Genomic DNA, 16,050 nt, shown 5'->3' on the forward strand with positions numbered 1-16,050 from the left:
AAATCCCACCTCAGGCCTTCCTCTTCCTCTCCCCGTTGGGCTGGGGACACTTTTCACTCTCAGTGTCCCCCCACGTGCAGTATGGAGGGTGATTAGTGCAGCCCTGATGAGCACGGCCCTGGTGCTGTCACTCCTTGTGCTAAGAGCCAAGCCTGTGTTTCAGAATGAAATCTACTGGAACGACTGGTCACAGCTGAGTATTTTCAGAGCATCCAAAACCAGCGGCTCCAGGATGGAGATCTTGGTCGGCCGACTGAATGGGATCATGGATATGAAAATCTTTTACAGAGGAAAGACAACAGGTAATCGTGCACGTGATCCTCCCTGGGATTTAGGAATGTGTTCATCCCTCATTTCCACAGGTTCCCAGCCCACTGGGCCACCTTGGCTTGCATTTCCTGAACATATCCCCATTTCTGCAGGGTTTGAGGCTCTCAGGCACAGTCATAAGGAATGAGTTTCATGACTGGTATATTCTGCTTTTTGGCTGCCAGGAGGGATGCTCCCCATCCGGGACAGAGCTTGTAGGGCACTTGGCTGTGGTGGCACCTCGCAGTTTATGTCACAGATCCTGGCTTTTCCATCAAAGTGTTGTATAGACCAAAAAACCACAGGATTTCAGGGCTGCACCAACTTTGTCCTCCTTTAACCTTCTGTCTGTGCTGTGACAAGGCACTGCTGACCCCCTTGTGCTGTTTATACCCATTTTCAGATGGGTACAAGACCACTGAAGGGCTCAGCCAGCCAGCAGCCTGCAGGAGACTGGGGGGACAAGAGGCACTCTGGGGGTGTAACTCATATCCTCTGGTAGACCTCCAAAGCCACTTGGATGAGTTGTGTCCCTTAAGGGCCAATCTTTCCCCCTTAAAGGCCCTCACACTCCCTGGAGCAGATGGCTCTGTGCATTCCTAGGGGTGACCTCAGCATTCAGCCCTGCAGAGCTGGCTTTTAGTGGGATCTGAATCCAAAGCCTGGTGACACTGGGATTCCTGTGCCTCTGTCCTGGGCTGGCTGGCGACACTGGGATTCCTGTGCCTCTGTCCTGGGCTGGCTGGTGACACTGGGATCCTGTGCCTCTGTCCTGGGCTGGCTGGTGACACTGGGATTCCTGTGCCTCTGTCCTGGGCTGGCTGGTGACACTGGAATTCCCATGCCTCTGTCCTGGGCTGGCTGGTGACACTGGGAATCCCGTGCCTCTGTCCTGGGCTGGCTGGTGACACTGGGATTCCTGTGCCTCTGTCCTGGGCTGGCTGGTGACACTGGGATTCCTGTGCCTCTGCCCTGACATTGTCCCCTTCCTCCCTGCCCTGCTCCAGGGCAGAACGCCTGCATCACCAAGCCCTGCAGCCTGCTCTGCCTGCCCAGGTCCAACAACGGCCGCAGCTGCAAGTGCCCCGAGGGGGTGGCCAGCACGGTGCTGCCCAGCGGGGAGCTCAGGTGTGACTGTCCCCATGGCTACGCCATGAAGAACAACACGTGCATAAAGGAAGGTAAAGCCCTGCTCGGCTCTTGCTGCTGCCCAGTGCTGAGGTGGTTTCTGCCGTCACAAGAGGCCGGCGGGATCTGTCCTCTGTCGGGGAGGAGAGTGGCTCATTTCTGGAAGCACAGCCTCATGTCAGCTCGTTTCTGTTGTCCCTCCTGCCCCAGAGAACACGTGCCTGCCCAACCAGTACAGGTGCTCCAACGGGAACTGCATCAACAGCATCTGGCAGTGTGACAATGACAACGACTGCGGGGACATGAGCGACGAGAAGAACTGCCGTGAGTGTCCTGCCTTGGTGGCACTGGCCTGGCCACGTTCAGGTGTCTGCTGGGGTGGCATCTCACCTGAGCTGATGGTCCACACTCCTTTCACAGTCAGGGAGAGCAAGAGGCGCTCTGGGGGTGGAACTCAGCTCCTTTGGTAGATTCCCAAAGCAAACTGGATGAGTTTTGTCCCAATCCCCTTGACCAGATGAGGCATCAGTGTCTAAAGTTTGGTGAGACTGATGCCAACTGTCTCTTGCATTAATTGTCTTCTGAAGCTAATTGAGGGCACAGCCAATGAGGAAAAGAGAGCAGATAGTGCTGACATGGGTGTCTTGTTGAGATAATAAATCAAGTTCACACATTAAAGATGGAGGTCACCTTTTCGTGCAAAGTTGGGGACAGCCAATGCGTGCAGGAGGGGCAGATGTTCCACAGCCTTGGAAGGGTTTGCATTGTGGAAAAAGGACTGGATTTGAAGTTAGGAATCCCTGGAGGACCAGGAGAGAGGCTGTTTATGCCCATTTTGTACCAATAAGGAACTTACTCCCTGCCAAAGTTCAGATACCAGTCAGCAGAGTCCAAGTTTGAGGTCGCTGTCTGACTCCAGGTGTGGGAAGGTGTCTGTGGGTACCCATTCCTCAGAGAGATGTCACCAGCTTGGCACAGAGCTCCTGCCTTGGATAGCAACACTCATGCCCAGCTTCTCCCCTGTTTTGGCTGCCCTGTCTCATCCCACCACCTGAGGTTTCAATCCCCTTTGTGGGGCGTAGATGGCTTTACAACCTTGGCTTCTTGCTCCCTGCCTTGGGAGTGGACATCAGGGGCTTCATTCCTGATCCCCAGACACAAAACTTACCCCTGTCTGCTCTGCTTTACACGGAGTGCCTAAAAATGGCATGAAAATACAAGAGCAGTAATTCAGCTTGCACTGGCAGGAGTGTGTCCCTGTCCCTCCACCTCCCTGCACTCAGTACACACCCTCAGGCAACAGAACCCATCTTCTAACCCCACCTCCTCCTCCTCCTCTCTCCATCAGCCACCACCGTGTGCGACACCGAGACCCAGTTCCGCTGCCAGGGCTCGGGGACCTGCATCCCTCTGTCCTACAAATGTGACCTGGAGGACGACTGTGGGGACAACAGCGACGAAAGTCACTGTGGTGAGTGCCCCCACTCAGACCTGCTCCCCTGTGCTGCTCAGAGCTGCTGCTCCTCTGGGTGCTGCTCAGAGGTGGCATAGGGCAAGATCCTCCTGTTTACCCAGGCTGCCTCCTCCTCACTGACTGGGGACTGGGAAGTGGGGACAGGACCAGCATTTACAGGGTATTTGGGAATTAGAGACGGGACCATGGCGTACTGGGAAATGAGGGACAGGAGAAGAGAGCGAGGCTGTGCGCTGGTTCTTCCCCTCGCCGTGTTCCAGCTGGGAGACTTCCACGCCATCATTATCCAGCTTTCCTGCTCTGCTCCTTGGGTATTCCCACGGCCTGAAGCCCGATCCTTTGTTTGCAGAGGCTCACCAGTGCAGGAACGATGAGTTCAGCTGCAGCTCAGGGATGTGCATCCGTCTGTCCTGGATGTGTGACGGGGACAACGACTGCAGGGACTGGTCAGACGAAGCGAACTGCACTGGTGAGTGCTGGGGTGTGACCAAGAACCTCCTGCTGCAGACACTTTTTACCTCCAGCCTGGCAGACATTGGCCAGCATCTTGTGCCTCAGTTTCCTGGCTTGTTAGAGCACCTTGTGGTGATGTGATGCTCCAAACCCAAGGGTTTCTTCCCCCCAGTGCCTTAGGGCTTGCTGGGAATTTGCTGACAGCTCTGAGATGCTCACACAGTGATCCAGTTTTGCTTTTTACCTGCGAGATTGCACCCACAGGCAAAGCTCTGTGGAATGGGAAGTGGTTCTGTGGCTGCTGAGCAGCCAAAGGACTCTCCTGGCAAAAAGGGCTCCCGTGTTGCAGGGCACTGACAGCATTTCACAGCTTTCACTCTGTGTCCTTGCCATTCGTTTGGTGCAGAAAACAGGCACGTTCTTTGCAGCTTCTCCACAAGTAATTGCTCTCAAGAAGAGGCAGATTTAGTTTGGGAAGTTTAGTTTGGCAGTTTTAGTCCTCTTCTGACAGCCTCATTGCTCTGTGGGCTCAAAAACCTAAAGAGGGTGTCCTAAGCAGGGAGTCCCACATGGAAGACCCACTCTTGCTTTTCTTACAACTCATATTAAAGCAGCCTGGCTGGCAGAAATAACCTTGTTCCTGCTCTGTGCCTCCTGTGCAGCAAGGCCTGTGAGCCCCAGTGTGTGTTTGGAGCTGAAAGCCACAACACTCAGCCCTCCTCACCACCACAGCGATGCTCCTCAGCAGCCTCCTGAGGTTAACACCCACACAGAGCCTTTTTCTCTTTAGAAAAGCCAACAGATAGCAGTGTATTGGTCTCCTCCACTAAAAATAATCAAGCAAAAATATCAACCAAGCCCAAAACCTAAATACTTGCAAGAGAAGAGACTTCTCAGAGTAGGCAGAGCATCAGCCCATCCGTGAAAGACACAAGGTTGTATTTATCAAGCCATATGTGGGATATTTCAAGATAAAAGCAGTGTTTTCCACAGTGCGTGGCAGAGATCCATGGGGAGCCTGTAGGGACCAGGACAGCCCCTGGGAATGCTGGCAGCAGCTTGGCTCTGGCAGCCTGGAGCCTTTGGGACAGAGAGCAGCACCAGCTGCTGTCCTGGGGCTCTGGCACGAGGATTTAGGAGATCGCTCTCAGGTCCCTGAGCTCCTCTTTGCTCACCCCTGTGGCATTTGCTGTGCCTGGAGCACCCAGGGCTGTAGCCTGGTGGATCCTGGTCATTAGTATTCCATAAGCGTGGCTTTCTAAGAAGGTTTAATTTATATTGGTATCGCTTATCTCTCATATGAGTTTCTCCAGAGAGAATTACCACAGGAAAGGAACCTACTTCAAAAAGCGTGTCGGGTTTGTAAAGCCCGAAGTTGGAATTATCTAAGAGGATCACAGTTATTTGAGGAACATTCCGTCTGACTTCACCAGGCTGCAATTATTGCTCTTATCTAAAATAATTACATTTCACGCTGAATACCTAATAGAATATTACTGCCACCAGATTGTACTGTTTCGAAATATCTGCGAGTGCGTGGCACTCTCCAACCTAAAACTCAGGATCATGCCATTTAATTAAGTTGAACATTGCTTTTCCCAATAACTCTGAGCGCTCTCCTGCTTGAGGAGCAGGATTTGTCTCTAAAGTGACAGCACAAACCAGGCTGCAACCCAGATACCCCACAGGCAGATATTTCCCTGACAGGAGCCTAAGGAAAACCCCCAGGGAGAATTGTATTTCTTGTTTGCTTTGGCAACATGGAAGAGCCTTGTTTGCCTTAATTAAAAGCTCTCTCTGTCTCTGTCCTGCCCTGCACGGGGGACCCTGCAGCTCTGCCAAGCCTTGCTTGATCTCTGTGACACTCCTCGCCATCTCTGGCACGATGCCGCCGCTGCCACCTTTGCACGCACACCCCAAGGGCTGAGATCAAAGGGAGACAGGCTGCTGACTTTGGGGAGAGCTTTGGGAGATCTCTGCCCTCCGAAAGCCATCCCCGAGGCACAGCAGGCTCGTGAGCAAGACTGGCATGGAGAGGGAAAGACCGTGGGGTCCATGGGGTGTTGCTTGTGCTGGGACCTGCTGTGGTGGGACATCCCGGTGCAGGGGAAGGAGCAGGGTGTGGTGGGGTGGCCTGACTCGCTTTCAGCTCAGCAGGGCCATGCTGACACCCCACACTCAGGTGTCCCCCTGCTCTGGTTTCAGCAGTTTATCACACCTGTGAGGCCTCCAGCTTCCAGTGCCACAACGGCCACTGCATCCCGCAGCGCTGGGCCTGCGACGGCGACGCCGACTGCCAGGACGGCTCTGATGAGGACCCTGCCAACTGTGGTAACGTGTCCTGTGTGGGGGGAGGACTCTGCCACGGGTGGGAGGGATTTCTGCACACCCACCGAGCTAAACCAGCTGCAAATGCGCGGGACAGCCCCCACCCCTCCAAAAGCCGGCACAGCGCAAAGGCAACCGTGGCTTTTTGTAGCTAATTAAAGCAGCTTTAACGAAACCCTGAAAACCACACAACATCCACCCAATTCTGGATTTCAGAGAAGAAGTGCAACGGCTTCCAGTGCCCCAATGGCACCTGCATCCCAACCAGCAAACACTGCGATGGCATCAACGACTGCTCCGACGCCTCGGATGAGCAGCACTGTGGTGGGTACCGGGGCCAGGGGGAGCTTTTGGGGCCCAGCAGCGAGGGCTGACAGCATTTCTGGTCTGCCCAAGCCTGTCCCACTGGGAGTAAAGCCCTGTGAGATAATGGGAAAGCCTTAGTGTGCAGTAGTCACGAGCCCCCTGCGAAATCGGCGGGTCAGCAAAAGGCACAGACTGGGACAGACTGGGAGGACATTGCCAGGGACCTGACCGAACCCTTCCTGTGCCTGTGCCCACCCTGAGGGGTTATTTGGGGGAGGGCAGCCTGTGCAGGGACACAGCTCAAACCATTTGTCTTGGGAACTTTCCCCAAGTCCCTAAAATCCGCCCGCTGCGCTCAGGCGTGCGCGGATCCCAGGGGGTGACGCTGCTGTGTGCAAGGACAGCAGAGGTGCCACCCCCTGTCCTCCCCACCCCTGCAGAGCCCCTGTGCACCCGCTACATGGATTTCGTGTGCAAGAACCGGCAGCAGTGCTTGTTCCACTCCATGGTGTGCGACGGCATCATCCAGTGCCGAGACGGCTCGGACGAAGATGCCAACTACGCTGGGTGCTGTAAGTGTCACCCTGGGCACCTCTGCCGAGGGATGGGTGGGCACAGAATGAAACCAGAGGCATGGAGAGAACCAATAATATCATGTGTTCCAGTACCAGAGAGCTGCCAGCTCTCCTAAGGGGTGGCTCTAGACCGCGATGCTCTGCTCAGAAATTTGAGATTGGCCCGAGTGTGCTCCTTCCTGCTCAAGCTTTCCTGAAGCCCTTGATCTTTACACCAAACCTCTCCATAGCCCTTGATCTTTGCACCAAACCTCTCCCTGCAGCCCAGGACCCCGAGTTCCACCGGACCTGTGACCAGTTCAGCTTCCAGTGCCAGAATGGGGTGTGCATCAGCCTGGTGTGGAAGTGTGACGGGATGGATGACTGCGGCGACTACTCCGATGAAGCAAACTGTGGTGAGCAGCACCCCCAGCGCCTCTTGCCACTGCAGCTCCAGCTTCCTTTGGATTTCAGGAGCATGGAGTCCTGTCTCCCTCACGTTTTCACTCATGTGTGTATATGTGTGTGAGTGCAGCTTTCCCTGGGCACATCACAGCGTGTCCTACCTAGAGATCAGTGTCATTTCCCTCATACTGCAGGCAGGTAAAGTAAAGCACGCTGAAAACCTGGCACATCTTGTGCTTGACTAACTCTTCTGTGACCATGTTTACTGCACAGACTCCCAGCCCCGAGCAGACAGGCAGTTTTCAGCCAAACCCAATATTTACCACTGTTCCCTGGGTGGCTGTAGGAGCTGTACCCAGCCAGGCGAGGCAGCTGCAGCCTCATTTCGGAGTTGCAGGGTTTGCTCCTCCATTTCTGCCATGCTCTGCTGAATTCTGCTCTGATTCTGAGATCAGGGGTGGTGTCTGGCCATGAAGGACACAGACAAAGCAGTGGTGGCAACAGAGCGAGGACTGGGAGGAATGGGAATGCTGCTGGGGATGAAGAGAAAGGAATATGCTTGTGCTGCTCAGGGCGATGCTCTCACCTCTCAGCTGTGCTGAGGGCTGCTGAGGTGACCCTGTGGCTCATGGGACTCTCCTCTCCTTGCCAGAAAACCCAACAGAAGCCCCAAACTGCTCCCGGTACTACCAGTTCCAGTGTGGGAACGGGCACTGCATCCCCAACCGGTGGAAGTGCGACGAGGAGAACGACTGCGGGGACTGGTCTGATGAGAAGGACTGTGAGGGTAAGGACACAGTGCTGAGGCTGTGACACGGACATGATGGGGACCAGGACATGCTAAAGGATCACTCTGCCTTCCCACAGCCCCTGAGGCTCCAAAAATGCCCCATGAGTGGGCACTCTCGTGCATGTTTTTACCCTATATTTCTGGATATCCTGATTACAGACACAACGCAGATCAAAGCACCGGGCTTGTGATGCCTCGCCTGCTCCCCACTTCCCTCTGGGTCAGCAGGGAGCAGGCAGAGCTTACACAGGAGCAGGGCCCTCAGGTCAGCTCTCCCTGGTGTATTTTTAGGATCTCCAGTTCATCCCATTACCACGCTGATCCCACCGACGTGCCTTCCCAACCATTTCCGCTGCAACAGCGGCGCCTGCATCATGAACAGCTGGGTGTGTGACGGCTACAAGGACTGCACGGATGGCTCTGACGAGGAGGCCTGTCCCACCTCCAGTAAGCTTTCCCCTCCCTCACCCCTTCCCTTTTTCCCACATCCCATCTGCAAGGAATTCTGGCCTTTCAGAGCCTTGCCAGGTTGCGGGGTTAATTTACGCGTGGTGTAAAATGTCCTCCGGCCCTGGGGTCACCGTCCTGCCACCAACTGGGACACTGCTCCAGCGGCGTGGGCAGGACATTCCCTGCCAAGCAGAAGCTTTCCCAGCCCTCTGCAGTCGGGAGAGAGGATGGCTGAGGCGTCATCCCCTCCACCTGCTGGATGGAAGGAGATTGCCATCTAGTGGAGTCGGGACCCGGGCACCGCGCTCGGTCCCCGCTGCTGCCGGGGCCAGCCCGGCCGTGCCCCCGGTGCTTTCCTCCCTCTCTGTGTGCAGGACCCAACGTGACAGCCACGTCCCCAGCGCTGCCGGGCCGCTGCAGCCGCTTCGAGTTCGAGTGCCAGCAGCTGCACAAGTGCATTCCCAACTGGAAGCGCTGTGATGGAGTGAGGGACTGCCAGGACGGCACGGACGAGAGGAACTGCCGTAAGTGTGGGCGAGGGACAGGGTCTCACCTGGATTCTTCCCTGGGGAGGTTGCTTGTGAGGGCGGGGAAGCCTCTGAGGAGGCTTTGATTGCTGGTGAAATCCTTGCAGGAAAAAAAATCTTTACAGAAACCAGAAATCCTTTACAGAAAAAAAAAAAAAAAAAAGAACAAAAAGCCCAGGTGGTGCTATTCCCATTAGAAGTCCAATTGTTGTTTTTCCTGGGATAAGCACCAGGTTCTTCTGAAGATGCAGCCAGAAGGAGACACCCCAGTGTCTGACACGTCAGCCTGAGCTCCATCCCTGACACGCAGCCACCTGCAAACATTCCAGTGCTGCTGAGGGAACTTCCCTGCCTCAAGCCCTGAACTGTTCTGCCTTTTTCAGCTACTCAGAGCAGCCTGTCATGCCCCAGTGGTTTCAGATGTGAGGATGGGGAGGCCTGCCTCATGCTGACAGAGCGCTGTGATGGATACCTGGACTGCTCAGACAGCAGTGATGAGAGGAACTGCACAGGTAAGCAGCAGCCCTCTCCCATCCCTCACTCCGTGCTCCCTGGCAGCACATGGAGGAGCTCTCCTGGACATGTGACCTTTCCCTCCCAACATCCCTGATTTATCTGCCTCTGTTCAGTTGTCCAAGCTACCTCCTCACCCATTTATCACCAGCTGGGACAAACTTCCCAGCAGCTTCTACATTGACAATTCGTCTTCCTCAGAAGACAGCAGCCTCAGACACAGGAAAAAAAAAAAAAATCATTTTCAGATGGATAGGAGCAAAGCTGTCTATTTTACATGGCCCAGAGGTAAAGCAAGAGTCTCCTGCTCTGCCCTCCTTTGCAAGGTGACCCTGGGGACGTGGCACGTGCCCTGCTGCCATCCCTGGTTGTGCCACGCTGGCCCTTGGTGGCCCTGTGGGGGCAGTGGGACAGAGCCCGCCCTGTGCTGGTAGCAGCGATCGATCGCTGCCTCCGGCCAGCCATGAGCTTCAGCTGCTCCCCCACTGAACTGCTGGGGGGGCCGAGCATCAATCAGGTTTAGTTCTTTAATTAAATATTGATTGGGAAAGGCCAGCAGGTTCAGGGGAGGGGGAAGGCGTTGCTGAGATGCACGGCTCGGCTGCTACGCCAGGGGAAAGCCATCTCTTTTCCCTTGGAAAAATTGTCTTGCCCTGCCTGTCCATGGACCCACGTGCCTGCTGGGTTTAATTCCAGCTGTTCAGGGAAAACACAGCAGCAGCAGTTTGCCTCTGCTCTGCTCGGTTTCTGTTCAGCACCAAAGCTGAGCACCCCAGCAGAGCCAAGCCACAACACTGGGATTTGGGCTCCAACACGTGGAGAGAGGTGGGAATGGCCTGGTGGGAGCAGGGCACGGATTTGGGGCATTCCAGATCAGCACCTCCCGTCCCCAGCACTGCCAGGGCTGGCTTCCACGGTGCTTTTATCCCCACAGTGCCTCGGTGAAGGTCAGGCAGTGATTCGGCCACAGAGCTCGCGTCAAGGCGAGCCCCAGACTTGAACTGCCAGCCTTTGCTTGGGTCCTGCTGCTGAACACGAGATGTGATAAGGAAAAACACGCAAAGAATGGCCCTGGAGGGTGACAGGGACAGCACGGACTGATCACACCCCGGAGAAGGGTGACACTGAGCAGTTTGTACACACACACTTCCAAAACTCCCAGTATTTCATCAACAGCCGCACTTTATCTTTCCTCAGGGGAAAGGAGATGCTTGCCTGACGCAGCATAAAGACATTTTGAGTGGGACTAAGAGCACCAGGGGTAAATTCCTGCTCTGAACTGCCCTCTGTGAGCGCAGTCTTCTCCAGTGATAAATTAAACATCTCATTTAAATGGTGCAGACACTTTCAGCCAGTGCTGTTCCTACCTCCCCTGTTGTTTGTGTTACAGCCAGAACTGCTGTTTCTCTCCTGGGCACAGGGTTTGTTTCCCTGCAGTAAATTAACTTTTCCCATTGCCTGCTCAGATGACACAATCGTGTACAAAGTCCAGAACCTCCAGTGGACGGCTGATTTCTCTGGTGATGTCACCCTGACGTGGGCTCGGCCAAAAAGGATGTCCTCGACCTCCTGTGTCTACAACATCTACTACAGGTACACCATCCCTCACCTGCTGTTGTAGCAGGTGAAGAGGACAAGCATGAGCACAGGTGTGCCTGTATTTACTGCAGAGAACTGCACAGAATCAGGCCTGAAACACGCAGAGCTCCTCAATCAAGTTCTGCTCGGAAAATCTCATATTTGGTAGCAAAAGAGACACAGAATAGCTGTACCAAGAGGGCATTTGTGACAAACTGTGTTGGTTTCCTCCCTGATTATTTACTCAGACAGTAAAGTTGTTAAAGTCATTTTTTTTTCTCCACTTGGGCCTCGTCTTTGTGGGACCATTAACAGCCAGAACAAAGATAACAAATTTGAGCACAGCAGTTGTAGAAAAGCTCAGGGGCTTATAAGTCACCAAGCCACGGTTAGTTCAGGCTTTCCAACAGCATCTTTTCAAGATTGGTGGTGTGGCTTTACCGAAAAGAAAAACGAGCAGCAACCTTTTAAAATGGTTCCATTTTTTTGGCACAAAAAATGTGTTCTGTGCTACAGAAGCCCATCCTGACGGGAGGGGTGTGGCTCTCTCCCGCAGGATGGTCGGTGAGAGCATCTGGAAGATCTTGGAGACCCACAGCAACAAGACCAACAGCGTTTTGAAAGTCCTCAAGCCTGACTGCACCTACCAGGTGAAAGTGCAGGTGCAGTGTCTGAGCCGGGTCTACAACACCAACGACTTCATCACGCTGCGGGCGCCCGAAGGACGTAAGCAGAGCTGCTACTCCCAGCAGTGCCCTGGCAGATTGGTGCTGCTTTGGGCTGAAAAGTAGAGATATCCCTGCTATGAGCAAAAAGGGTCTTTCCATAAGCTTGGGAATTGTGCTGGATGGGGAGAAAGGGCCATCCACCCCTTTTGTCCTGATTTTTCAGTGTGCTTTTCCCCGCACGCTCTGCGCACACCACTGCGACTGGCACCAATATTTCTCTTTCTCACTAATAATTCTCTGTTTCTCTAGTGCCAGATGCTCCCCTCAACCTTCAGCTGTCCCTGAAGAAAGAAGCTGAGGGTGTGGTGATGGGCTGGTGGAGTCCCCCCGTGAACGCCCACGGCCTCATCCGGGAGTTCATCGTGAGTGCTGCTGCCCATTGGGGCTGAGCCCAGCTCAGTGGGGTGGGCACAGCAGCACGGGCTGGCTTGCCAGCACACAGCCAGCTGCAGAGAGGGTGGGCCTGGAGTGGGACATTTTGGGGAGGAAATCTGCTGGGAGCATTGGGCAAGCTGGGAGAAGCAATGCTGCAGGGCTCCACAGCCCTGGAGTTCTTCATTTCTCCCTTTCTGAGCTGCCATGCTTCTTTCTGCCAATATTTTATCCCAGAGGCACCTGCTGACCTGTGGTATTTTTGAGCCCTCACGCCTTGTTTTGGTGCTCCTAGGTGGAATACAGCAACAGCGGATCCAAGGAGTGGTCATCCCTCAGAACCACCAAGAACTACACGGAGATCAGGAACCTGCAGGTCAACACTCTCTACACAGTCCGAGTGAGTATTTCCAAAGCTCTAAGTGAGCTCTCATTACTGAGCGGCCCAAGTCCTGCACAGCCAAGAACTTGCTAAAAAACCATCTTGTTAAAGCCCTGCCCTTTATGCCACCCCACACCAGGGGCTTGGCATTTGCACTGCCAGTGTCTACAGTTCCAAGGCCCTTGACTTGCTCCTTTGTCCCAGAAGGCCAGGCTGGATGACAAAATCCTCCCTGCTAATTGCCCATTCCCATGCCACTGCGACTGCACTGGATGTGGGCCAGAGATAAATTTGGTCCTTGGTGTATCAGAGGGAAAAGGAGCAGATCTGCCTGTGGGGAATGTCTGCACAGGGGAGAGGCTGGGTAATTATAGACAGAAGTAATAAGAATAGGAAATGAAAGTCTGCACAGCGAGCCCTGGGAAATGTGTGCTCTGCCACTGCCCAGCCTCCCGAGTTCTTGGGGAAGTTCACGGCGAGGTGGGCTAAACCCCCTGCTCCAAATCAGTGTTATTCCCACAGCTGGTTGGATCTTTCCTCTCATGGCATTCCTTCCCAATATAATCCATTCCCAAATAAATGTTTGGAAGTAGATTCAGTGCTCACATGGACTTCCCTGGCATGGTTTAGGGCCCGTGGAGTCCCAAGCTCCTGATCTCGATGGACTCCTCAAAGATCTCATAAGAGAGCAGTTATCTGCAGTGAAGCTGCAGCTCCCTCCTCTTAGATTCCTTTAATTGACTTTAAGCAGTCAGCTTTAGCTCTGCATTAAGCATTTTATTGCCGAGTAATTAAGCTATTGTTTGCTTCCAAGTCCTTTTCCCAGGAGCCCCACCAGGTCCCTAACCTTGCTCTAACCTCCCGCTCTGTTTGCACTGTACGGTGTTGCTCATATTCCCTCACCCTCTCGTTTCCAAAGGTTGCTGCAGTAACCAGTCGAGGGGTGGGAAATTGGAGTGAATCCAAATCCATAACCACCATCAAAGGCAAAGGTAAATGTTGCTGTTTCGGTCAACTCAGACAAGGTAACAAAAATCAGAGTATCAGCCTGAAGTATCAGCATCCACAGCCACCTCCCTGTCCTTTATTCTCCCTGCTGAGCCTTTCACACTGTTCAACAGCTTTGCCCTTAAAAGTGGCCTGTAAAAAGTGACTTTTTCACTCAGCCTGAGCTGACTCAGAGTTTGGTGAGGGGAGGAGTCAGTGGAGGGGTCACTGACTCCTCCTCTGAGCTCTGGGGCTCAGACGATGGATGTGCTGCCCTGGAAGTGGGCGAGGAGCCTGTCCCCTCTCTCCCAGGCTGCAGACAGGTTCCCTCAGACTTGTGTAGGCCACAGGATGGACAAGAAATTACCAACTCCATCACTCTCACCCCAAAAGGATGCTGGCTCATCCTTCTCCCTCTTAGGTCATAATTATTGTGGTTCCTCCTTTAGGTCTAGACCATAAAAAACAGCTACAGCTCCCAAGAACTATCACAACATCAAAGTGACAGCAGATAAATTCAAACTGCACAGTAAATCATTTCCTTCCCAACCTGTTTTGGTTTTTTTAAGAAAAGCCTTTTGAAGAAGTCGTTTGTATTCATGCCAAGTTTTTCATCCAAACTTATGTCCCTGCATCAAAATTGTCTGCTAATTTGTTCGATGGAAGAAGGGAAAGGAAACACCAGGCTACTCAAAGTGCAGGACTCAGATAATGTGAATTACCTGATGGTTAGGAAAGCAGAGGTAAAAAGAACAGAAATAACTTCCACTTCAGATTTTGCATGAGTGTTTGGCACCGACAGCTCCTGACCTCCCTCAGCAGCTCCTTGGAAGGCCAGGAGCTGTTAGCTGGGATAGGAGCTCATCCTGCTGAGTTCAGAGGGAAATCCCTTTGCCCAGACCCCTCCAGTTCCAGCCTGCACTGAGCAGGGCACAGATAAAGCAGCTTTTAGGTGGTTCACTTAAAAAATGACATCAGTGTCTTCTCTGAGGGGAACATGTCTTAGACAAGGTTGGGGCTTCTTGTTCTGGGAGCTGGGTGTTACCACAAAAAGCTGTATTTTATCTGTCTCCTCCCAAGAACTGTTTTTATTTCTTTGTGCTGTACTAACAGGCCTTTTCTCTCTTTCCCCTCAGTCATCCCTCCCCCTGTCATCCACATTGAGAGCTACAGCGAGGACTCCATAAGTTTCAGCCTAAAAATGACCACGAATATCAAGGTAAGAGTTTTTCCCTTTACCTCTGAGCTGGGTGAATGGTGAATAGTGGCTGGGAGAAGCTGCCACCCACTGAAGCATTGCAATTACCAGTTATTTCATGCCAAATCATTTCTTACTGCTCCCAAAATGCCCCGGGGCTCTTAACTGGGATGGAAAATACAATGCAAAGACTGTCAGGGGTCTGACAGTAACCCTGTTTCCCTGTGTGCAAACACAGCTGAGCTGATGGCTCTGTTGTGTGTCCTTGGGCTTGACAGGTCAGTGGCTATGTGGTCAACATCTACTGGACATTCGATACCCACAGGCAGGAAAAAAGGACTCTGGTCATAGAAGGAGAAAAGTCCATCCAAAAAGGTAAATTCTGCACAAAATGTGAAGTTTTGCTTTGGTCAACACCCAGCAGAAGGATTTATGGGAGGTTATAGGATTATTTTATTTCTCTCTTTTTTTTTTTTTTTGCTACTAGTCGTTTCTGTTTAAACAATTCTGTTTCAATCTGGAGAGGACAAAGCAGCAAATCCTCTGTTTTGAGGACCTGGAGATTTCAAGCAGATTTGGGATTTACCCCCAGAGGTGCACTAGTCCTTTCTCATCACATGGGGTTTTGTTTGTTGTTCCATCTCTAATCTGCCAAAGGGAGTAGAAACACAACAAGCGTTTCTTGGGCTTGCACAGAGCACATGTCCCTGTTAACCCCGTTTCTGGTTTGGAACAATCTCAGTGTGGATATGGGAAATCATCTGGGCCCAGGAAAGCACGGGCTGGGTTGGATGCCAGAGTGTCAGGTGCTTCTGTAGAAAGGAAATTACTCCAAAGGAATGGAAGCACGACCCAGGAGAGGCAGGCTCCCGTCTGTTTGCTGCTGCCCCTTCCCTCGTGCTCTCACCCCGCCCTCGCCGTGCTTTGCCTCACCTAATAGTGCCCCTTTCTCTTCTTGCTCAGTGGCCAATTTGACAGCACACACCCCCTATGAAATTTCTGCTTGGGCTAAGACGGAGCTGGGTGACAGCCCTCTGTCTTTTGTGCATGTGGTGACCAGTGGCACAAGGCCTGCGTCCCCAAGCCTCAAGGCCAAGGCCATCAACCAGACGGCGGTGGAATGCAGCTGGACCGGCCCCAGGAATGTCGTAAGGCACCAGCCCTTCCCTCATCAGCCACCCTGGGGTCTAGCTCAGAGCCTCAGAGCAGCACAGAAAACCCTGAAATCAGGAGTATTTGTTCGGATTGAATTCCAAGGCCCTGAAAAATTGGGGGAGAATGAGGGAAAGAACCTCCTGCCCTTTAAATAGAAGCAAAGACAGGATCCTTGTCCGCTTGCTCAGCCACTGATGCAGTGAGAAGTGGCTTAAACGCAGACAGCACAATGCTCCAGCAGCCTTTGAATCAGCTGCTGTACCCTGAGCTGAGCTCAGGGTTTTGGGTTGGGAGTTCAAAGGAAAGTGGGCAGATTGACCTTGGGCAAGAGAGAGGGAAAAGCAGGAAAAAGGGTCCAGAAGGAGAAGGGTCTTTGCTTTATGCCCCTAAAAAGTGCCAGCCAGTGGATGCTC

The 16,050-nt window shown here is 53.1% G+C and overlaps 1 protein-coding gene across 3 annotated transcripts in view; it reads left to right on the forward strand.

Annotated features, from left to right (window-relative positions):
- The window catches only part of SORL1 (sortilin related receptor 1), a 46,949-nt gene that overhangs the window by 22,750 nt on the left and 8,149 nt on the right, over positions 1–16,050 (forward strand). For 2 of the 3 annotated variants that reach the window (XM_068994868.1, XM_068994867.1), the window contains exons 21-41: positions 164–302; positions 1,317–1,490; positions 1,648–1,761; positions 2,786–2,908; positions 3,261–3,380; positions 5,570–5,695; positions 5,909–6,016; positions 6,439–6,570; positions 6,837–6,968; positions 7,610–7,744; positions 8,039–8,194; positions 8,572–8,721; positions 9,108–9,236; positions 10,704–10,830; positions 11,372–11,541; positions 11,793–11,905; positions 12,211–12,315; positions 13,217–13,289; positions 14,421–14,503; positions 14,761–14,857; positions 15,446–15,630. In XM_068994868.1, the coding sequence (XP_068850969.1) occupies positions 164–302; positions 1,317–1,490; positions 1,648–1,761; positions 2,786–2,908; positions 3,261–3,380; positions 5,570–5,695; positions 5,909–6,016; positions 6,439–6,570; positions 6,837–6,968; positions 7,610–7,744; positions 8,039–8,194; positions 8,572–8,721; positions 9,108–9,236; positions 10,704–10,830; positions 11,372–11,541; positions 11,793–11,905; positions 12,211–12,315; positions 13,217–13,289; positions 14,421–14,503; positions 14,761–14,857; positions 15,446–15,630 (2,691 nt within the window). The remainder of the gene's footprint in view (positions 1–163; positions 303–1,316; positions 1,491–1,647; positions 1,762–2,785; positions 2,909–3,260; positions 3,381–5,569; positions 5,696–5,908; positions 6,017–6,438; positions 6,571–6,836; positions 6,969–7,609; positions 7,745–8,038; positions 8,195–8,571; positions 8,722–9,107; positions 9,237–10,703; positions 10,831–11,371; positions 11,542–11,792; positions 11,906–12,210; positions 12,316–13,216; positions 13,290–14,420; positions 14,504–14,760; positions 14,858–15,445; positions 15,631–16,050) is intronic. The other variant, XM_068994869.1, reaches the window with a different exon arrangement.

Source organism: Aphelocoma coerulescens, chromosome 24 (genome assembly GCF_041296385.1).
Source record: "Aphelocoma coerulescens isolate FSJ_1873_10779 chromosome 24, UR_Acoe_1.0, whole genome shotgun sequence".
In the NCBI taxonomy this organism is placed as follows: domain Eukaryota; kingdom Metazoa; phylum Chordata; class Aves; order Passeriformes; family Corvidae; genus Aphelocoma; species Aphelocoma coerulescens.